This window comes from Hyperoodon ampullatus, assembly GCF_949752795.1.
Source record: "Hyperoodon ampullatus genome assembly, chromosome: 13".
NCBI lineage: Eukaryota > Metazoa > Chordata > Mammalia > Artiodactyla > Ziphiidae > Hyperoodon > Hyperoodon ampullatus.
The window spans coordinates 38,550,850-38,574,566 of NC_136926.1; the positions used below are offsets into that span (position 1 = coordinate 38,550,850).

The 23,717-nt window shown below is 38.8% G+C and overlaps 2 protein-coding genes across 4 annotated transcripts in view; one reads left to right on the plus strand and one right to left on the minus strand.

The window, feature by feature from the left end:
* The window catches only part of THOC1 (THO complex subunit 1), a gene marked incomplete at its 5' end in the record, with an annotated part of 50,300 nt that extends 37,285 nt beyond the window's left edge, over positions 1-13,015 (plus strand). Inside the window, 10 exons of one of the 2 annotated variants that reach the window (XM_079717292.1) lie at positions 4,750-4,850; positions 6,102-6,168; positions 6,367-6,417; positions 6,508-6,578; positions 6,962-7,057; positions 7,779-7,844; positions 9,424-9,507; positions 11,163-11,310; positions 12,040-12,115; positions 12,615-13,015. In XM_079717292.1, the coding sequence (XP_079573418.1) occupies positions 4,750-4,850; positions 6,102-6,168; positions 6,367-6,417; positions 6,508-6,578; positions 6,962-7,057; positions 7,779-7,844; positions 9,424-9,507; positions 11,163-11,310; positions 12,040-12,115; positions 12,615-12,910 (1,056 nt within the window). In that variant the 3' untranslated portion in view covers positions 12,911-13,015. The remainder of the gene's footprint in view (positions 1-4,749; positions 4,851-6,101; positions 6,169-6,366; positions 6,418-6,507; positions 6,579-6,961; positions 7,058-7,778; positions 7,845-9,423; positions 9,508-11,162; positions 11,311-12,039; positions 12,116-12,614) is intronic. The other variant, XM_079717293.1, reaches the window with a different exon arrangement.
* A 2,141-nt stretch (positions 13,016-15,156) lies between these two features.
* The window catches only part of USP14 (ubiquitin specific peptidase 14), a 40,606-nt gene continuing 32,045 nt past the window's right edge, over positions 15,157-23,717 (minus strand). For both annotated transcript variants that reach the window (XM_079718020.1, XM_079718021.1), the window contains 4 exons: positions 22,162-22,290; positions 17,144-17,204; positions 16,674-16,781; positions 15,157-16,003 (listed from right to left, as the gene is read on the minus strand). In XM_079718020.1, the coding sequence (XP_079574146.1) occupies positions 15,852-16,003; positions 16,674-16,781; positions 17,144-17,204; positions 22,162-22,290 (450 nt within the window). In that variant the 3' untranslated portion in view covers positions 15,157-15,851. The remainder of the gene's footprint in view (positions 16,004-16,673; positions 16,782-17,143; positions 17,205-22,161; positions 22,291-23,717) is intronic.

Genomic DNA, 23,717 nt, shown 5'->3' on the forward strand with positions numbered 1-23,717 from the left:
TTGCCAACCCCTAAACTAGAGCTACATGTATCAAGTTGTGTAAATGTCAAACATAATATATGAAAGATAGCTTATTGCAGAATAATGTGTGTAGTATAGAGTTTGAAAACATGCAAAATACCTTGATATTTATAGATGCCTCTATATGTATAATAGTGTAAAATATGCATTAGAATCAGCAACACCGAATACATGGTAGTGCTTTCCATAGTGGAGGGAGCTTATAGAGGGGCTTCAACAGTTTTGGTAATATTCTATTTCTTTAAGAAATGTGGAACAAGTAAAAATGTTAGGATTTGATAAGTAACTGGATCGTGAGACATGAATGTTGTATTAACTGTACCTTTTTGAACTTTAAAAAATACTCCACAATTTGAAAATTGGATATTTTGATCTGATGTGTTAATAATCACAAATTAGTAAGAATTTAATTAATGAGAATGCTCTTAATATTTTGTTTTTTAGCAAAGATTTTTTAAGCATTTTGTGTTAAAGTAACAGAAATGGAAGATTTCATACTTCAGTTTAATTTTTCCAGAGCATTGTTTTGCTTTTAAATTTTTTTATTATGAAAAGTTTCAAATGTGCAGAAAGGAATATTGTTTGTATGTACGATTTATTGACAGAAAGGCACATAAGAATAAGAAGAGTAGCCTGAGCCTTTTTAGGTTTAGAATAATAATCAGGAAGGCTGAGGCCTGAGCTAAGAGGTGTAGTAAAAGCTAAGGACGATAAAAGGCCCTTTGTTCACAAAAGAAAGACAACAAAGAAATATTTGACCCAATGCATGATGTAAATGGTGTAATTTTAAAAATAACCGAAGAAAAGCAGGACTAGAAAATATGTATTATCGAAGAAAGAATACAGTTGATAGTCCCACCTCTTACTAACTAGCTGTGTAACCTTGCAGGGGTCATTTTAACTTGTCAGGGCCTCATTTTCTTAAGGATAGTGTGATGCAGTTAGTTTAGATGATCAAACTAGTCCCCTCCCACCTGTGATTCAATGTCTTGTTGACTCCTATTTTCAATCCACTGTTTCTGTCAAAAAAATTATCCAACATAAAAAATAAATGTGGAATAGGGGACTTAAAGCTCAAGGTAGATGAAAAGTTCATAAACAGCACCTATTTCTTCAAGCCCGGAGTTCCTGTCTTCACTCTAAGCTGAACGCCTCAGGGTCTTCAAAGAGGCCAGTCTTTTACTTGCCTCAGTCTTTGTACCTCCTGTTTCTTTCTTCTATACGCTCCAACTTTAGGTTTGCTCCTGTGGCTCATGGTTGCTGCTTTTTCAGGAAGTGTTCCTGGAGTAGTTTAGGCAAATGGATGGTGGAGCCTCTCGGTGAATTAGCCAACACCGGAGAAAAGCAGACTTTGTTGAGGAAATTGGTGTGTTTTATTTTGGACAGAAAATCTGATCAAGTGTCAGTGGGACATTCATATAGAGATATGTAGTAGCTTCTTGAGCACACAGATCTGGAGATTAGGAGCGAGATCTAGGTTGAGAGTATAGATTTGGTATATAGTTTGGTTATTAGCTTATACGTGGTAATTAAAGAGGAGAGTGTAGACTGGAAAGAGAAGAAAGCATCAAACCAAATCCTGAAGAAAATCAGCATTTGAGGGAGAAGGAAAAGAGAAGGAGAGAAGAAGAAGATAGAAGAGTAGCCAGTAAGATTGGAGGAGAACTAGAAAAATATGATCCCATGGAAGCCAAGCATATCGAGTAGGATGAGGACTATGAAGAGTGCTCATTGGATTTAACAACAAATAAGTCATTGGTGGTCTTGGCAAAACACTTTCCGTGGATCGGTGACCCAGAACACCACTGGTTGAGGCATGTTGAGGGGAGGATTGGAAACAGTGAATGTAGCCAGTTCTTACAAGAAGCTTTACTGTTCAGGAAGGATAAGGTGAGGCTGTAGGATCTTTTTGAGAGAAGTTATTAAATGCTAATGGAAAGGAGCCTGGAAAGAAGAAAGGGTTGACGATAAGGCACCAGGGTGGTTAACTGATGGGATGTCCAGATAGAAGGATCACCTTCAGCGAAGATCCTGAAGATGTGGCAGAGGAAATGAGGCGAACGAGGATGTGGGTGCAGCTGAAACTTCCATTTTAATGAGTTTTTCTCCTCGTTGAAGGTAGAGGGAAGTATCTACTGAGAGCGAGAGGGGTAGTAAGTCGTGTTCTGGTAAGTACAAGGGATTTGAAATAGTTGCTGTGGAGAATAGGAGGGAGAACAGCCTTGGAAGATAAAGATTGCTGATTAGAGACAAGGGAGAATTCTAAGTTGGAGACAGTGACATAGCAGTGGTACCATCTGCGTAGCTGTGTGATTTTTTTTTTTTTTCCGGTACGCGGGCCTCTCGCTGTTGTGGCCTCTCCCGCTGTGGAGCACAGGCTCCGGACACGCAGGCCCAGTGGCCATGGCTCACGGGCCCAGCCACTCCGTGGCATGTGGGATCTTCCCGGACCGGGGCACGAACCCGCGTCCCCTGCATCGGCAGGCGGACTCTCAACCACTGCACCACCAGGGAAGCCCTGATTTGTATTTTTTTTCAAGCAGCTCCACCTGCGGCTAGATGGGAAGCCTTAGTGTTAGGATAGAGAAGGTGACCAGCAGTTGGTTTGCTCCAAGTTGCCCTTTTGCTCAGTAGATGTGACAGAAGTATGGGACGAGGGTGTTAAGGAAGTTGGCAAGAAAGTCGTTGAAGAGATAGACCACGTAGTGTAGAACAGGGGTCGGCTGACTACAGGCCAGATGTGGCCCACTGCCTGTCTTGTGGTGTTTTTATACATTTTAAATGTTTACATAAGTACTTACATAATATCCATAATATGCCTCTTGGCTCACATAGCCTGAAATATTTACTCCCTGGCCCTCTAAAAAAACGTTTCCTGACCTTTACCTAGACTAAAATAGGATTATAGTAAAAACAGGATGGGACTTACAGATAGGCAGAAAATAGAGGGTCCAAGGAACTTAAGGTCTCAGTAAAGTCCAAATATTAGGTACAATGGGACAACTGAGTGGGAAGGATAGGAGGTTGGAGTGAGTGTCTTGTGAGTTAGATTTCAGAGCTGGGGCAGCTGCAAGTGACAGCCAGGTCCAGCTGTGGCCATGGTAGTCGGGGACCAAAGTAGAGGAGCTGTGACTATCAGTGGAGTTCAGGTCAGGGAACTGAGAGCCCAAGCGGAGATATAAAGTCATCCAGGAGTGGAGGAAAGGGAGATTGGGAGCATGCCATCCAGCCTGCCAATTTGGGATGGTTAATACAGCAACAGAATCAGATCCTTAAATCACATCTCTAAAGGCGAGGGAACCCCCACTGGACGGCCAATCGTATGTTTAAAAGAAAAAAGGGCATGGCGTTTGCTTGAACAAGAACCAGCCTTGTGGAAGAAGTGGCTGGTGAGTAAATGGCTAATGAATGTTAGGCTGCTGCATGACCAGGTCACCCAGGATGGCTGTTCTCTTGCTCTCTGTACATCCCCTGCCGACCAGTGCCTGCTTCACCTTCACCTTGCTCACATGACTGCCCTTCTACACACCTGCCCCAGGCCCCAGCTGGTGATTGTTCTAATCTTTAGGTCAGGAGATCTCCACCAGGAGAGCTTACCTAAGGGGCAGTGAGGGGCATGCACCTCTGCTAGTTTCCCTGGTAACCGATGACATCAATTCCCACTATAACTCTAACCTCCCCCTCCCCCCCGGGAGCGAAGACTGCTGCCTCATCCTGCCCACCATCTGCCACACATGGTGGGGTGTCACTCCAGGCCTCGCTTTCAAACGTGTAAGCTTCCACGTCCGTTAAACCATTGATGTCTCTGTTGCTGACTCTGGCTCTGCTGTCTTGAGGCTGGGCAAGTACAGGGCTTGCAGGCCTGTGGGGTGCAGCCCAACTGCTGTGTTAGTAGATGAAAGCATAGCGTGTGATGCGTTGCCCAAGGAACTTGGGACCTGGAACTGGAAATTCGTTCCTAGGACTGTCAGGTGTCTCACTGGTTATTCATTTAGAAGAAGGAGGCCTCCATTGTTGCTTTAGGTCTGGAAGGCAGAACAGCACAAACAGGGTTTGTGGACATAGACGTAGCTTTCCCTCAGCACGTGGGACAGAATCAGAATGACGCCTTCATCACTGAGGTCATTCTTACAGCAAGACCAGCTAGGTGGCAGTGTTGTTGAAGAGCTTCCTCATAAATGACCTTCAAGTCCTTTCTAATCCAAATTCTATGATAATACAGGTATGACACAATTTTCTCTAAAATATAAAAACAATCCATTTAATTCATGGATGATTTTTCACCTCTGATTCTTCTCATTTGCTTGTTATTGAGCACCCACCCTGTTGCAGGCATTTCCTAGGACTACAGAAAAGAGCGACATCCCTCAGTATTGTATTGTTTATCCACAGGGACCTCTTCTTTAGCCATTATTTCTTTATATGTGGGAAAGTGACAGCCATACTTTTACTTTTTTATATTTCTGCCTTTATCCTGACCTCAGGACCACAGATATAACATTGCTATCCACCAACATAAATACCTCATGGCATGAAATGGTTAAGAAAGCTAAATGAAGCTTTGCTACTCTATCCTGGGGCTTGTGCAGTAACGCCTCACATGCAGTGAATTCTCAGCATGTGTTTTTTGAATTGAAATCTTCCATTTCTGTAATAGCATCACCTGCACCTTTAGGTAGAACTTGAATTTAATGTGGTGTTTTGTGTGTGTGCTTGTTTTTCGAGTAGCTGATGGATTTACAACTGAGCGACAGTAACTTTCGTCGACACATCCTGTTGCAGTATCTCATTTTATTCCAGTATCTCAAGGGGCAGGTCAAATTTAAAAGGTAAGTTAATATGGGTAGTAAATGGTTTATATAAACAGCAGCAAAGAGAATGATTGCTTACTGATGTATATCTTTATGTAGCGGGCTCATTTTGTGTGGAAGGCTCACCTCTCTGAAACATTTCATTTGCAGCAATATTAGATAATCAGGGGCTTTTGTTAGCTTAACAAGATGCTAAGGTATTTGTTTTAGAGAAAAGGCATTGACTGTATCTGCTGCCAGTGTCTTTCTTGCTGAGAGCCCGGCATCCTGGGAGTTCTCAGTTGTCTTGGTGGGTGGAGGTCTCTGCTCCTGATTTCCATCATTCCTCACCTCACTCAGACCTTCTCCAAACCTGATTTGCAAACTCAGCCAATAATACTTCTTTCTCCAGGTGTGGGACTATCAAGGACGTTAGAACTGAAAAAAATTAAGTAAAGCTTTGAAGCACGGAGGAGTTCTAGTTTCTTTGGGGTTTCAGAAAACCTAATCAGGACCTCCGCTGTCAGTCTGAATACATCCACCAGTAGGGCGGACTACTCCCTCTTGTCCCACCCAAAACTGAAGCAGAGCTCCCTGTTGGTATCGGAAGTTTGCATAGCAGTGTTGTATTAGTTGTAAAGAATGTGGCTTTCTACCTTCTGGTTTTGAATCCCACTTTCATCACCCACTAGCTGCAGTTCAGCTTTCAGACTTGTAATTTCAAGATAACACATAGCAAGCACTCAAAAATGTTATTTGTTATCCTTCTGTCTGTTGTGGAGGTTTGGTATAGCATAGTAGAAATTGGAGGCAGACCTGGGGTTGAATGCAAGCTTTATGGCTTGAGCCTCTGTAGTCTGTTTAATATATGCACATGTCCTTGTTTTGAGAATTAAATGAATAATGTATGTAAAGTCCTTAGATCCTGGCACATGGCAGTCTATCAGTATTCGTTGGATGGCTATAAACTATAGAGCACCTAGTACATAGTGAGGGCTGAATTAATGGCAGCTGTTAACAATTTGGGTCTGCCTTCAGCCTTCTCTAGAGTTTGGGGGTTTTATTCATTGTATCTTGAATGCGTTTTAAAGGAACATAGTGTGACTTATTTGAATGTGCATCTTGGAGAGGAGTATGTTAACATTTTCTCTGAGGCTATTATCCCACATTGAACTTATTTTAGGAAGCATTCATTGCTTTGTTCAGTGTTTCTTCAAGACAGTACATAAACCTTAAAATTGAATATACATTCTTGTAACTCAAGCATGCTTTTATTGCTTTGTTTCCTAGTTCAAACTATGTTTTAACTGATGAGCAATCACTCTGGATTGAAGATACTACAAAATCAGTTTATCAAGTAAGTTCATCACGCAACAAACCCATGATTGAACAAAATGAAAATTTAGAATTTTCTTTGTTTCAGCCCCAAATAGGAAAATAAGGATAAAGTTAAGCTCAGGTACAAGACCACAAACACTTCTTGGTTCTCTGCCTACAAACCACTCCTATGATGCAGAAAGTTGTTGAAAGCTTAGTATATTCTTTCTAATCACAGCTACTATCTGAAAACCCCCCTGATGGAGAAAGATTTTCAAAGATGGTAGAGGTATGTGTCTTATATTTATATAGTCTTCTTAGCACCCAATAGAGTTTCAAAGTCTTCATTATGGAAATGTAATTTCTTTGTTTTTCCCAGCATATATTAAACACTGAAGAAAACTGGAACTCATGGAAAAATGAAGGCTGCCCAAGTTTTGTGAAAGAAAGGTAAATTGAGAAAGGCTTTCAGAATAGTTTAGTATGATTATTTTACATTATGTACAGATTATGTGTAAATGTATTTCATATAAAAAATGTAAATTGTATTCCATAAAAATTACAACCACTTTGATATACTATTTGACATTTTTATCTCAAATTTCTTGTCATTAACTTCTCAGAACAAACTGAACTGTTATTAATTATTGGGGAAAAAAAAATGCTGTGTACCCACTCCTTGTAATTTGTCCCCTGGTGTGGCATTTTTGTCTTCTCTCTGATGAGTGTAATAATGTGAAGCTTTCATATGAAGCTTTTTTAGGAAGAAAACAATAACTAAATTTTCTTTTACATTAAACATTTGAAATTCCAGTATGTTTTGTTCACCACAGAACATCAGATACCAAGCCGACAAGAGTACTACGGAAGAGAATGGCCCCAGAGGACTTCCTAGGGAAAGGACCCAACAAAAAAATTCTGATGGGAAAGTAGGTTAACCTGTCTCCTAGGTGGGATGTTATCATAGAGGCTTTTATATTGTGAAAATATTACTGTAAGAACTCCCAAGGTTTTGTGTTCTTCCAGTTTTTTGTGTGTTTGGTATGTACACGGATGACTAAAGCAAACCACACCCTATCAATCTGTAGGGTCCATCATGGATTCATGCATCGAGACAAAACTTACGTTTTTTGTCTCCTGCTTCCAAAATCCACGGCTCTAGGTTCTGCCAATTTTTCCATGTCACAGACAATACAATTGCTGTTAGATTGATCCAGCTTACTTCTAGTTGTTGCACAGTACTATAATCCTTTCATTTCTTTTACCTTCTAGTTAACTATTCATTGCATTATACTGCATTTGAATATTTTTAGAAAAAAGTAATGGTGATCACTATCATTAAAGGGAGCTCAGCTCAGCGCTCTGTGATGACCTAGATGGGTGGGATTGGGCGGGGATATAGGTATACATATATGATTCACTTCATTGTACAGCAGAAACTGACAACATTGTAAAGCAATTTTACTCCAATAATGAAAAGAAAAAAAATCATTAAATATATCCTCATATAGAAAATTTGCTAAATACCAAAAATGATTAAAACTCATCACCACCCCAAAATCCACTATTTAAGTATTTTTATAGTTTTAAGGTAGAAGAGAATGGTGTCCATAAAAAATGTATTTATTTTTGTGTCTGTCTATTTTGCAGTGAGGAGTTAACAAGGCTTTGGAATCTCTGTCCTGATAATATGGAAGCCTGTAAATCAGAGACAAGGCAGGTTTAAAATGTTTCATATAAACTATTGCTTTTCTCAAATGTTAACTAGAGTAGAATTTTGTCAGCTATAAGCAGAGCTCAAAAGAAATTTTAAAGTTTACTATGGTTGACTTTGGCCCAGTAGAATATAGCTTTCCATAAAACACCTAGAAGTACTGATAAAATAATTGTAGAAACCACAAGAAATAAAGATTCGCAAAAGAAGGGGGAACTAAAAACCAAAGTAAGAACTAATGCTGTGGTTGCTTCTAGCTGGGGAGCAGTGCAGGTGATTCCCACATTGGGGAACCAGAGAACTTGGGTTTTAACAGCCACAAAAGGACAGAAAGTAGAGCCTTAGGGCTGCACAAATATGTAACTGAGTTTCCCCCAAGTAAAGCTGAGGCCCTCAGTGCACACTATCTGTAAAAGAAGGGCACAGCAGGAGGAGGAGGGACTTGCTAACTGGCACAGGAAGCAAGGAGCTCATCCATTTCCACCTGAGATGTGGGTGAAAAGGAAAAAGTATTCCCTGAGAAATTATAACCACAGGTCTGCTGTCATGCGGTCTTAGAGTTTATATTTATACTACCAGCAGTATAAAGGAATGACCCTCAAGCTAAGAGGGTGAACTAAAAAGTCCCAGGCTGATGATAGAAAGCTTGTGGCAGGGTAGGGCGGCCACACCTTCAACCTAAGCCACACAAAGATTCTACAGGTAAGTCTGAAGATCAACTCACCATCCAACTTAAGAAAACAAGCTACCATGACTAAGAATCAGCAGACAGAAGAAGCAACTAAAAGGAACATGGCACTCTCAAAAAGGACCAGGCAAATTAGAAAAGACAAGTACTTCTTGTAGCAATAAGAAAATACAGCCATTTTGTACAAAGGGAAAATAGCCAATATTCTGTAATAACTGTAAATGGAAAATAACCTTTAAAATTGTATATAAAATTTTTGTAAAGATGTGATAAATGTTTAAAAAAATACATAGTCATTGAAATTACAAAATTTAATAGGCTCTCTTTAGAGAGCCCATTTTTCTCATTTTAGTCAAAGATGTCTTCTGATAAGATTCTTGGGTCTTACTTGCTTGGCTACATCAAATTTTATTTCTACATACAAATGCAAGAAAGATGCAATTAAAAACCAATCATGCTACCATGGTAACAATCTAAACTAAACTCAACGTTAAATTCATATGGTCTGGTTATTAGTTTTGGTTCAATTCTGGTTTTAAAAATAAATATCCACAGATGTGGACATGGCATGAACATTTCCTGCTTGCTGGTAAAATTTAAATGCTCTTAAACCCCTGGCTACCCTCTGTGACCAGCAGCGCTGTTGTATGTGACAGTATATAGCGCAGTGTGTGTTACATTATAGACTATAGTATATAAAACAGTGTAGTACCACACTGCCCTCCTCTTTATTGTCCCCTTTGAGAATTTGTTTTTTGAGTCACCTCCTTAAAAATCTGAGTTCCTAAGTAACTGAAAAATCAGTGTGGGTAATGCTGGAATCTTTATTGCCACCATTGTATGAGCATTAAGAACACACATGATCCTCACTAGTTATTTTTTTTAATGCCCAGGGAATATATGCCAACTTTGGAGGAATTCTTTGAAGAAGCCATTGAACAGGCAGACCCTGAAAACATGGTTGAAAATGAATACAAGTAAGTAATGTTTCTCATGAACTAATTTCCCTAATACCTCTTAAGAACTGTATGTATACTAGAATGCTTATCAAGGCAGACAGTTGAGAGCATAGTACTTTTCCTTTTAGCTGAGTTTATGTGCCAGCTTCACATTACTGCACATCTTGATTTCAGTGACCATTCCCATTCCCATCTAAGCGTGACTTAGAGTCACGCTTGTGTCAGAAAAGTAGAAAAATCCCCCTTGAGCCCACCTCTATCACCTCTTTTCTCTGTTCCCCCTCAAATCACAGTATGTCCAACAGTGGTTGATAATTACTGCCTTCATTTCCTCAGCTCCTGTTCTCTGGTCAGCCCATGCCTGTCTCCCCATCACTCCACTGAACTCCACTGAAATAGCTCTGATCATTTTTTGACCTCTCAGCAGCATTCTCCAGTTGATCTCTCCCTGCTTAGATAATGTTTTCTTCGCTTGACATGCACTCTCCTCCTGTTTTTCCCTTTGCCTCACCGTCTGTCTCCATTGCTGGCTCTCCATCTAACTCAAATTTTGTAGTAACTTCAGGAGTCAGTCTTAGCTGTATCTTCCAGGTGACACCACACAGCCCCATGGTTTTAAACAGGCATTATGGCATCGTGATCCGAGGGCAAGGGCCCTCTCATCAGCCTGCCTAGGTCAGTCCTGGGACTCCACCACTTACTGGCTAGGCTTCTAAGGGCTAATTTAAACCCTTCTTTGCTTTGTTTCGTTATCTGTTAAATAGTAATAGTACCCATCTCACAGGGTTATCCTGAGCATTCAATAAGATGGTTCACGTTGAACCACGCACTGCCTAGCTGTAGTTTTTCAGGTGCCAAGACTGTCTCAGAGGTAATGAGGCTCATTTATGAGCAGTGACTAATAAACTAGATTGCTACTCTTAAGAACTTGTGGGGACTTGCAAGTTACTTACAAAAACTCTTAAGTGGAACAAGTCTGTGCTCTGGATTCTCTGTAGCTTGCCTGTTTCCAAAACATTATCTTTAGAGTTTCTCAGGTTTTTCTTACCTGACTGTGTACCACCTATATTAAGGAACAGTTCGTGGATTCTGTTCTTGGTATCACTGCTGATGGTGTTGGCTACTGGATGTGTCCCTTTTAGTTTTGGAGTAATTTTTATTCACTGAGGTTGATATTCAGCAAATTAAAGTTTAGATGTTATATAAATTTAAAAAAAACATTAAATTAACATGATGAGAACTGTTGGGTTTATAAAATATTATGAAACTCACACGTGCAGATGGCATTGCCCATTTGGATATCAAGTCAACTGAACATAGTGAACCTATGAGTATTTTTCTCTCTAAATGACCAGGGGGATGATCTGTCCTGCAACACACAGCATCTAGCCAGTCCTGGACACATACTAATTGACTTTTAACTTAAAATGTATGTAAACTTTTTAAATTTAAAAACTGTTTGCTGCATATGAACCTGCCTCTTTGGACTTGGTTTCCATTTATAAGTGAACTGCACACTGAGAGATTCTTTAGGGCTATGATCAGAATGAGAAGAATGGTGCCTTCAGCTACTGACCTGGGAGTATAGAATTTTGCCTGGTGAACTACATTAACTGGAAGGGAATATAGAAATAAAGAAGTATAAATTACAAGACTGACATCTCTTTTTGTAGGGCTGTGAACAATTCTAATTATGGTTGGAGAGCCCTGAGACTATTAGCACGGAGAAGCCCTCACTTCTTTCAGCCAACCAACCAGCAGTTTAAAAGTTTGCCAGAGTATCTCGAAAACATGGTAATAAAGCTAGCCAAGGAATTACCAGTAAGTAACACAGATCAATTTTTACATCCTTTAGTTTGCGTTACCTTTTTTTTTTAAACTGCTATTGCTGTTTGAGCTAAGAGCTGAATTTAGCCTTTATTATGTGGAAAAAAAAAATCCATAAACCCCCTTGTTTTAGAATGAGGAAGAAAATGCATTTGAGTATACATTTATAGGAAGTACATAAATAAAGTACCTTTATATAAAAAATTATTAACATAATTATTATACTTTGATTTAACTTATTTTTTGTTTGCCAATGCATTATATTTTATCAAAGGTAGGGCCCATGGGGTAGTGGTAGGCAGCTTGGCCTATCTTTCTACTCTTTTCTCTTTTCCAATACAATATGGTAGTAACTATACTGTATGCATAAATCTGAATAAAATTACTCAAAAAAAAAATGTTAAGGACATGGTTGCTCCCCCAGTCTTCCCTAGACCATTATTACCATATTCTGAGTACTTGCAAGTCATCTTACCATACTTCTTACTGGCTCCCTTCTTCCCAGGTTGAAGTAAGAGTCTTTCCAACCTTCAGTCTTCCCCGCCCCTCCTTCTCCAGGTTAACACTGTCCCACTGTGATCCTTACCTGACATTCACATTTAACACTCTCAAGGGTAAAGTTCTGGGTCCTGTAATTGGATCTCATAACTAAATAGAAAGTATCTCCAGTTACCTGATTTTAGAAGTTGGCATTCTTTTAAAACATTCTTTTACTCATTTTAGCCTCCTTCTGAAGAAATAAAAACAGGTGAGGATGAAGATGAGGAAGATAATGATGCTTTACTGAAGGAAAATGAAAGTAAGAATTGAATTTTCTTGGCTATTTTACAAAATTGGAAAAGATTGGGGTTCTTTGTTGAGAGGTACGTTATTTGATCTACTTCTCAACTTCTGTTTTTCTCAGCTGTTTCTTATAGTGAGGAATCTAAAACATTGCTTGATAATAACTTTTAAAATAGTATCTTTTATACAGTAAAATTTGGAAGTGTTGGGAAGAAAAGTACTTACACTTGAAGGCAACTCATACCTGTTAATTCTTGGGGTTTAGATTGGGGGCTGCTGGTTTCAGAAGCCTTCCTAACTATGATAGAGGCAACAGCTTTAGCTTTGATTGAGTCCCTGATGATCATAAGAATGTCAATTCAACCCGTGGAAAGTATAAAAAGGAACTGTTTTACTTTTAAAATAAAGCTTATTAAAGGTGACTGATATCTCAGTGGCCCCATATTCCATTTTATATTTTGAATCGTACACATCCTTGTACTTTGTTCATAATTTATGTTTCCTGTGTTTTCTAGGTCCTGATGTTCGGCGAGACAAACCTGTAACAGGGGACCAAATAGAGGTATTTGCCAACAAACTGGGTGAACAATGGAAGATTCTGGCCCCCTACTTGGAAATGAAAGACTCAGAAATTAGACAAATTGAGTGTGACATTGAAGACATGAAGATGAGAGCTAAGCAGCTGCTAGTCGCCTGGCAGGATCAGGAGGGAGTGCATGCTACACCTGAGAACCTGATCAATGCACTCAACAAGTCTGGGTTAAGTGACCTTGCAGAAAGTCTAACTAATGACAATGAGACAAATAGTTAAGCTTTTTTTTTTTATTATTAAAACTGTGATAAGCTTTTGTTACCAAGCAGCATTTGATAAGAGGTTCACTGGTTTTGGTAAACAATAAACATTTTTATAACAGTTGTACAGTTGGCTGGTGCTCCAAGAACAACAGAATGCATGGTGGCTCTTGATGACTGACCTCAGGGTCTGGGGGGACAAGGGGGTAGGTTGGGGAAATGGCCAAAGTAAAGTGACCTCAAGGTCACATATTTTTGTTAACTAAACATTTATAAAGTCAGTAAACAATATTTAGGGGCATGGTGTTTCCTAAGATACACTATGCCAAACTGGTTTCCTGCATTCCATTAGTTACAGAATTTAACTTGCTATCCTGAACATCCCACAGTAATACTTTCTGAAACCATATGACTGCTCTAGTCTCATCTATGCTTTAAAGCAGATGATCAGCAAACAATGGACTGTTTGTCACCTCTTTTTGTAAGTAAAATTTTAATGGTACACAACCATGCTGATTCTTTTAAGTACTGTCTATGGCTCCTTTCATGCTACAACAGCAAAGTTACATAGTTGCAACAAAGACTTGTGACCTGCAAAGCTTAAAACATATTTAAAATACCTGGCCCATGGCAGAAAATATTCTCCAACCCCCAACTTTAAAAGAAATGGGGTGAAGTCTAAAACGTATTTCTTTCAGCCTTACAGAACTTATTTTAAGCTCTCAAGTCATTAAAATAGGGATACATACCTCAGGGATTGTTGTGAAGTTCAAATGAGATGTATGTGAAAGCATCCTACAAACAGCAAAGCACTATAGTCATGGCTGGAGACAGTTTCCATTCCCACGTAAGTTACCCTTTAGGGCGCTACGGTCATTGTTTTGAATCCGGAAGGAGGGCTAAGTGCCTGTCACTAAAAATATTCTTGCTGGGGCTTCACCTCACTCGCTAGTCCAACAGTGATCCAGCACAGCTCTATATCAAAAGGGCCTCAGTGCGAGGGGCACAGCACATAAGGCACGCTCAGGAATCAATCAAGACATTTTCTTGCTTATTCTCTCTTTTCAAAGATCTTACATGAAAGGCTGAATTCTAAAATAGCCTTAATAGTTTAAAACAACACTAGTATAAAACAACACTAGTATAAGTCCAATTTCTTATACTTTATAATGCTTTTCTGGATCAAATAAAATGAAGTCAAGTGTTTTGTAATGACAATTAAGGAATTATAATTTAAAATGCTAATTCCGTAAAAGGCTTATATACTTTGTTCTAACCCTACCTGATCTAGTAGCTACAGCATCCTCCAAATCGTACAATCTGAATTCTAATTCCTAAATCGGTGTCCTCAAAATTCAGAACAAAATTAGTGAATAAAAAAATTTCACAAATTTACAAGCATCACACCAATATATAAAAGAATCATTACAATTCTTATGGTCTCATCCTCCCTATTCTATTCTACACCCCCTCCAAGGCAAAAGAGTACTGATTGCCAATTATTAAAGCTTAGCTGAAGCTATTTACAAATAAATTTTCCTGAAATGCTTATTTTATCCCCTAGTGTTCTTAGATTATATTACATTGTTCAAACTTGAGAGGAAGTGGCCATTATTCTCTAAGAATCTAATAGTTATCACTACTATGCTCTGCAGAGCATTAAAACAGCATAAGCAAAGATGAGATTTCATGATAATCCCCGAAAACTTTATTATAAATATCTAACTCAAAGGAAATCAGACAAGTCAGCTGATACTCTATCCTTTCACAACCAAGCAAGGCTCCTAAAACAAAAATGAATTAACTAGAGTATTAAAATGGAAGAAACATACCAATATTGAGATATCTCATACTCTGGTATTTCTACCATCACTTTAAAAATCATTGGTATTAAATTTTGATAGACATTAAGAATTTGGGAGTTGACGGGAGTAGAAACACCCAACTGAGCCAAGGAACAGATCTGATAACATGGTTGCATTCAGCATCCAAAGAACTCCATTACTTTTACAACTCTATTCCTTTTTTAAACAATATTATGCTACAGGCAAAGAAGACAGTATTTTTAAATGGATGCTTAAGAGCATAGTTAAACTAACCATCTGCAGAAACTGTAATAGTAGTAAACATCTGAACTTCAGCCAAGCTCCAACACTCAACAGACAAAAGACTTGAGGTCAAACGCTGTTAGTCCCTCTTTGTTTTTTTTATTAAATATCCTAATTTTCTAAAAATAAGCAACTGGAGCTTGTCAACATTATTTTTAAGGTTGATTACTACAAAACCATTGCAAAGTTAAATGTACAAACCTAGTACGTCAGAGACACAGTAATAAATGTATAATCAAATGTACTATTATTGATCACAATTTATTTTAAAGTCATGAAAAGCCAGCAACAGGCTGGACAAATACTTGATTGTATCCATGTTTCTCCATGGGATGGGGACAGCAGCACTGAGTTACACAATGAGATCAACACTTAACTTCCTTTCCACTGTCCTGGCAAAATTTTTGTTAGATAATGCAAAGGATGGGCAGCCACTGAATCACTGGTGGTTTGAACCATGCAAAAACAACAAGTAATAGAGTAATAGGTGTGCAATAAACATCTGATTGCTGAATCTTGGGCTGAAAAAGACAGGAAGAAAAATTATCACAGAAGGTTAATGGTTGAAAGGCATTTCAACTCATAATTTTTAAAAATTAATCCAAGATATAAGCTTTTTAAAAATGTCTTCCTGTCACCTTTATATAGGGCAGCACAGTCCAAAGGCAATTTTCTCTTTTCTGTTATTTTTTAGGTTGATAACACAGAGTGGTCTGCTTCTGCCCTCTTTTGTTCCACATGAGGGGAAACATGTAAAACCACCTAAAAATCTTCCTTTAAAGCTCTGGGTTATAGAAATGATCAACAAACAACATTTATTTCACACCTAAGCATAAATAGCTAAAATGAAGATTACTGTTCACTTTCCTCCTCCATTATTTCAATTCTGCGAGGCCCGTAGAGTAGAACATAAGCTATATGCCAGTCTCCACCACCAGAAAGCCTCAAGATATCCTCTGGTGTCACGATGCTGACCTTATCATCATCAAACTTAATCCACTCATCTAAAGTGCAAAAGAGAAGAATGAAATTAATCTCATATATGATTTTTTCAGACTTCCATTGCAAAAAAGGTACTGAGTAATTTTATGTACAGTAGTATTCCATCTGCCATACCATACCAACAGTTCTCAAAGTGTGGTCCAGGGACTACTCAGGTTCAAGATCTTTTCAGGGGTTCCATGAAGGTTACAACAATTTTCATAACACTCCTAAAGCATTATTTCCCTTTTCCCCCTCATTCTGTGAAGTGTGCTTTGGAATTCTCCAGAGGTTACACAATGTGTGATAAAGCAGCAGACTGAAGGCAGAAACAGGAGAATCCAGCTGTCTCCTATTAAGCCTAACAAAAGAGACTTAGAAAAATGTAAATCAAATCATTTTTTGCCTTTTTTTGTTTTGGAAAAGATTGTAATTTTTATTTTGAAAGTGTTATTTATTTTAATATGTAATGATTTCATTACTGTCAGTTTTAAAAGAATTAACTTCTCAGTTTTAATTTCTATTATAGTAAATATTAAGAGAGATAATCCTCATAAACAGAAGCTCTTTGGGATCCTCAATAATTTAAGAATGCAAAAGGAGTTCTGAGATCAAAAAGTTTGAGAACAAATGTAAAAATCTAAACAACTTATCAAACTAGTATGGAACAATTTAAAAAAACAGAATCTTTACCTTGTTTCCTTTTCACCCATGATACATAATGACCTGAAGAGCTAGATCTTCCCTGATGTGTTAGCACTGCTTGTAAGTCATAGTATCCACAATTATTGGAGCCAATGTCTAAAGAAAGATGTAAACCCAATAATATTAGAAATGAACAGATATGTGCTTTCTCAAGCTAAGTAACAAGCAAGAACAACTCAAGTTTAGCCTAGAGAAGTACTATTATTGTTAAAATCCAATAAGATACTACTGTCCAATTAAAGGTTCATGAAAGATGTTTTAAGAAGTATGCTATCATTCATAGAACATATATTCACTAAAAAGTGATTTTTTTTACTATGTCATACTAAGGTAAATTATAGGAAACAACTTTTTTTTAAAGAACAGTATCTGAAAAAAAAATATGTGGAAAGACAGTAATTTTACCTTAAAAAAAAAAAACCTACACACAGTAAAACTCAAATGAAGATTTCACTTACCATCAGCAAAAGAAAAGGGTTCATACTTAACTTCTTTTGGGGGGCTACTCTTTTTGTCATTCTGAGGGGAAAAAAATTTTAATTTTAGGTTTTCATGATATTGGAAATAAAATTTATATTCTCAATGAGTATCCATCTCCACAAATATTTACTGTCTATAATGCAAATCACCAAGGCAAGACAAAGAAAAAATATGATCTGCCTTACAAATTGCTCAAATGATACAGCTACAGTTAACATAAAACTGTAAACCCAAAAGTCCTACTCTTTAACAACATACAGTCTCATATGTATAGTAGGAAATCCTGATTACAGAACCAACTTCAAACCACTAAACCTAGAGCACACCAGTGAATACAGAGTACAGATAAACACTGCTCTAAGGTAGAAAAAGAAAACCCAATTCTGCAACTTTTCCAGAACACTATCAAACCACATAGGTGAAGACAAAACAAAAGAAAACCTGCCTCAAAAAAACAGAAGTCGAATTACTGCAATGGCCACCTGCCACTTCGGCCCAAATGAACTGAAATATTTAATTCAGCAAATATTTACCTAAATTAAAAGAGGTGTGATTTAGACAAGGATCTTCAGTGGGAACTCTCTTGCCTCAACCCATTTCAGTCTGTAATATAAAAACAACTAAGCAGGGGCATCCCTGGTCATGCAGTGGTTAACAATCTGCCTGCCGATGCAGGGGACACGGGTTCGAGCCCTGGTCCAGGAAGATCCCACATGCCGCGGAGCAACTAAGCCCGTAAGCCACAACTACTGAGCCTGCGCTCTAGAGTCCACGATCCACAACTACTGAAGCCCACATGCCTAGAGCCCGTGCTCCGCAGCAAGAGAAGCCACCGCAATGAGAAGTCCGCGCACTGCAGGGAGGAGTAGCCCCTGCTCGCCACAACTATAGAAAGCCCGCGTGCAGCAACAAAGACCCAACACAGCCAAAAATAAATAAATAAAATAAAAATTAAAAAAAAAAAAACTTACTTAGGCATATGGACACAAAGTTCTTGAAGACTATAATAATAATGAAGACAATGCAAGCAGTTTAGAAGACAGCTAAAGTGACAAGAAGCCAAAGGATCTTACAACAAAGAAAGGCAATTAGGTCAACCATTCCTTTATATATTTTTTAACACCTAGAGCAACCCAAAAAAGGCTATACAAAGAAACACATTAAAAAACATTACACATGGGTTTCCCTCGTGGTGCAGTGGTTGGGAATCCACCTGCCAATGCAGGGGACATGGTTTCAGGCCCTGGTCCGCGAGGATCCCACATGATGCGGAGCAACTAAGCCCATGTGCCACAACTACTGAGCCTATGCTCTAGAGCCTGCAAGCCACAACTGCTGAGCCCATGCACCACAACTACTGAAGTGCGAAAGCCCTAGAGCCCATGCTCCATGACAAGAGAGGCCACTGCAATGAGAAGCCCGCACACCACAGCGAGGAGTGGCCCCTGCTTGCCGCAACTAGGGGGAGCCTGTATGCAGCAACAAAGACCCAATGCAGCCAAAAATAAAATAAAATAGATAAAGTTTTAAAAAATCAAATTCTTCAAAAAAACTTATACATAAACTAGAATTCTAAAAAATGTTCATGTAACCTACAAGAAGGGAAAACAGAAACAAAAATCAGAACAAATAGCAAAATATAAAATAGATTCAAACACTAACATATTAAGAATTACATGAAATGTAAATGGTCTAAATGTACCAATAAAAAGACAGAGGTTAACACAGGATTAAAAAACATGACCCAACTATATGCTGTCTGTAAGAAACTACCTTCAAATATAGCATGAGCAAATTTAAAGTAAAAGAATGGAAAAAGATGTATCATGCAAACATTAACAGAAAGAAAGCAGCAGTGGCAATATTAATATCAGATAAAGTAGACTACAGAACAAAGAAAATGACCACGAACCGAGAGGGACACTCCATAATAATCATAATCAGTAATAATCATAATAATCACTCCACCAAGACAGAGCAATCCTAAATGTGTATGCACCAAATAACAGTTACAAACCATGAAAAGCAAAAAGCTAACAGAACTGAATGAATGGGGAAACATACAAATCCACAATTTTAGTTGAAGACTTCACCACTCCTCTTTCAACAACCGACAGAACAACTAGACAGAAAAACAGCAAGGTTACAGGAAAAAGCAACAACACCATCAACCAACTGGATCTAATCAACATCACATAATACTCCACTCAACAACAGTAAAATACACATTCCTATCAAGTGCCCATGGAACATGTACCAAGATAGATAACATCCTGAGCCATAAAGCAAACCTCAACAAATTTAAAGGAATTTAAATCACACGAGTGTGTTTTCTCACCACAATTGACTCAAACTAGAATCAGTAACAAAAAGATAACAGGAAATTTTCCGAACACTTTTAAATTAAACAAGACACTTCTAAATGACCCAAGGTCAAAGAGAAGTCTCAGTTTTTTAAAAAATACAAGAAACATAATGAAAATGGAAATGCAATACAACAATTTGTAGGACACAATCTGAAAGCACTGCTAAGAGGAAATTTACAACACTAAATGCACACATCAGAAAACAGGAAGTCTGAAATAAAAGATCTAAGTTCCCACACCATAAGGACCTAGAAAGAGAGGAGGAAAATAAACCCAAAGCAAGCAGAAAACAGGAAATAATAAGAGTAAAAATCAATAAAACGAGATGCAGAAAAACAGAGAAAAATCAATGAAACAAAATGCTAGTTCTCTGAAAAGAGCAATAAAATTGACAATCCTCTAGCAAGACTGACAAAGAGGGGCTTCCCTGGCGGCGCAGTGGTTGAGAGTCCGCCTGCCAATGCAGGGGACACGGGTTCGTGCCCTGGTCTGGGAAGATCCCACATGCCACGGAGCGGCTGGGCCCGTGAGCCATGGCCACTGAGCCGGCACGTCCGGAGCCTGTGCTCCACAATGGGAGAGGCCACAACAGTGAGAGGCCCACGTAACGCAAAAAAAAAAAAAGACTGACAAAGGGGAAAAAAATAGACACAAATTTACAATATCAGGAATGAAACGGGACAAATATCGCTACACACCCTGCAAACATCAGAATAATCATCATCCTAGGAACAACTCTGCACACATAAAATTGACAAGCTAGATGAAATGGATCAATTCCACAAAACCACAAACTACCAAAACATACCCAATATGAAATAAATTTGAATAGCCCATAACTATAAAGTTGAATTTTTAATTTAAAAACTCCTGAAAAAGGGCTTCCCTGGTGGCGCAGTGGTTGAGAGTCCGCCTGCCGATACAGGGGACACGGGTTCGTGCCCCAGTCCAGGAGGATCCCACATGCCGCAGAGCGGCTGGGCCCGTGAGCCATGGCCGCTGAGCCTGCGCGTCCGGAGCCTGTGCTCCGCAACGGGAGAGGGCACAACAGTGAGAGGCCCGTGTACCACAAAACAAAACAAAACAAAAAAAAACTCCTGAAAAAGAACTCTGCAGGCCAAGACTGTCTGACCAAGACAATTCTACCAAACGTTTAAAAGAGAACACCAATTCTACACAATCTCTTACCAAAAAAATGAGAAAAAAACAGCTAATAAATCAATTCAGGAGAGTAGAGGATGTAAGATCAATATACAAAAATCAACTGCAATGAGTGCAAAAATGAAATTTAAAAAAACTATGCCATTTACAAAAACATCAAAAAGAATAAAATAGTTACAAATAAATTTAACCGAAGTACAAGAAATGGACTTTCCTGGTGGCGCAGTGGTTAAGAATCTGCCTGCCAATGCAGGGGACACGGATTCGAGCCCTGGTCTGGGAAGATCTCACATGCCGTGGAGCAACTAGGCCCGTGCGCCACAACTACCGAGACTGCACTCTGAAGCCCGCACGCCACAACTACTGAGCCTGTGAGCCACAACTGCTGAAGCCTGCATGCCTAGAGCCCGTGCTCCGCAACAAGAAAAGCCACCACAACGAGAAGTCCACACACCACACAAAGAGCAGCCCCTAGTCACCGCGTGCGACCAGAGAAACCCTGCACCAGCAACAAATACCCAACACAGCCCAAAATTAATTAATTAATTTTTTTTTTTTTTTTAAAAAGAAGGGGGTAGGGGGAAAGGAAAGTGGATTTGGCTACAAAGGGGCAGCATGAGGGATCGTTGTGGTAAGGGAAATGTATTGCATCTAGACTACATCAAAGTCAGTATCCTGGTTGTGATATTGTATTACAGCTTTGCAAGATGTTACCACTAGGAGAAACTGGGTAAAAAGTACTCAGGAACTCTATTATTTCTTATAACTGCATGTGATTCTACAATTATCTCAAAATAAAATTTAATTTTTTAAAAACTGCTTTTAACACACACACACACAGTAACCTGCAGAAGAATTTAATTTTAACATTTGGTATATAATATCACACTGGAAATATTCCTAGTTACCAGGAAATATCTTTTTCCTTTTGAAGAAAACAATCCAACATATAATTCACCTGTCCCTTCTCTAAATTTAAAATATACAATTTATTAAATATAAAGTTGCTAAGGTTATAATTTTAACAGTTATAGGTGCTTGTTAAAAGATATGACTTAAGTTGTCACAGTGGGCATAATGAAGCAATATTCGATAACACTAACGCCATTTTAAAAAATGGAGATGCCTTACGAGGAAAATAATAAAATACTCTGAATTTTACAAGGCAAGATTTTACGTGAAGTGCTTTGAGGAAATAAATACTGATATAAAAGGAATAATTTTTATGGGAAAAGAAAATATTAAGTTTATTCTACCATAAAGGACCCATTTAACATAGCTAGAGTTCTTTTTCTTATGCTAAAACACACCTAAAACTTTAAGGGCTTGCACCAATACCTGCAAGATTTGTATATATGCTAAACACAGGTTCATCCATTTTTACTAATAGGTTAACAATATAAAATGAATACTGGACACAGATTAAAGATAAACATATTAAGATTAGAAAATGACCAATAAGAACCTACTGTCTTTGGCTGCTGATTTACTTTTTTATCTTCCAGATCCTTGAATTTTGATCGAAAAGAAACCATTTTCTCTTGAAGTTCTGGTGTACATAGTTCATACACATCCAACATAAGAGGAAATTTAACATCCTATATACAAACCAAAAAGAAAAAGTGTAAACAGACTTATAAAGGTAGTTATTTAAAATATTCATCACACTTTTTAAGTACTGCTTTCATATTCAAATAAAGTTGAAAATAAGCACTGTAAAAATCACGTGGAAATCTGTGCATTTGAAAATATCAGTGTTTATTTTCAATCTGGTCCTAACTTTTTTTGTGTGTGTGGCCTCTCCCGTTGCGGAGCACAGGCTCTGGACACGCAGGCTCAGCGGCCATGGCTCACGGGCCCAGCTGCTCTGCGGCATGTGGGATCCTCCCGGACCGGGGCATGAACCCGTGTCCCCCGCACCAGCAGGCGGACCCTCAACCACTGCACCACCAGGGAAGCCCGTGGTCCTAACTTTAAGATTAAAAATTTTTTAATTTTTCCATTAAACATTTTACCCCATGAAACTGGCCGCAGAGGAGCTACCAAAAATTTAAACAACAGGGACTTCCCTGGTGGTCCAGTGGTTAAGAATCCACCTCCCAATACAGGGGACACGGGTTCGATCCTTGGTCAGGGAACTAAGATCCCATATGCCGCAGAGCAACTAAGCCTGCATGCTCTAGAGCCCACGCACAACTAGAGAGCCCATGTGCCACAACTACTGAGCCCGTGCACTCTGCAGCCCATGCGCCACAACTAGAGAGCCTGAGTGCTGCAACTACTGAGCCCACACGCTCTAGGGCCCGCGTGCCACTAGAGAGAAGCCTGCACACTGCAAAGAGCCCACGTGCCACAACGAAAGATCCCGCATGCCGCAATGAAGATCCCGTGTGCTGCAACTAAGACCCAACGCAGCCAAATATGTTTCTTTTTTTAATTTAAACAATAAAGAAGCATTTCAGAAATACTAGACTAGCAGATACTTCAACTACATTTAACCTGTTCATATGACCCTAAGTATATCTGAAAATGTATTATAAATTTCAGCTCAAGAGGCTAAAATTATATATACCTCTCCCAAGGATCAGACTCTATGGATACACAGCAGAGCTACAGTTCAACAAAACAGATAAATCATAAGGTTGGCTCTGACATCAAACGATTACAATTTAAGTATTCCTTGGGCAACGGTAATTTAACACTCTCCTTTCACCTGGAAGAAAGGAACCGCCTAGAATAGTGTGTTATATTGCTCCTTACCCCACTCCCATCCCCAAACCTACTGGACCAGTATCTCTGGAATTGAGGATCTGGTCTAGGGCAATATTTCTGGGGAATGGAGGGCATCCATCAGAATTACCTGGGAATCTTTTGAAAAATGTAAGACCTAAGGCCTCACTTAATCAGATGCTTGGTGGCGGATGAGGGGCAGGCGTGTGTATGATTTAAAACAAAAAGGACAATAGATAATTCCAATGCATATTCTTGATTAAGAACCACTTGTCTAATGTTAATAACTTCCCTA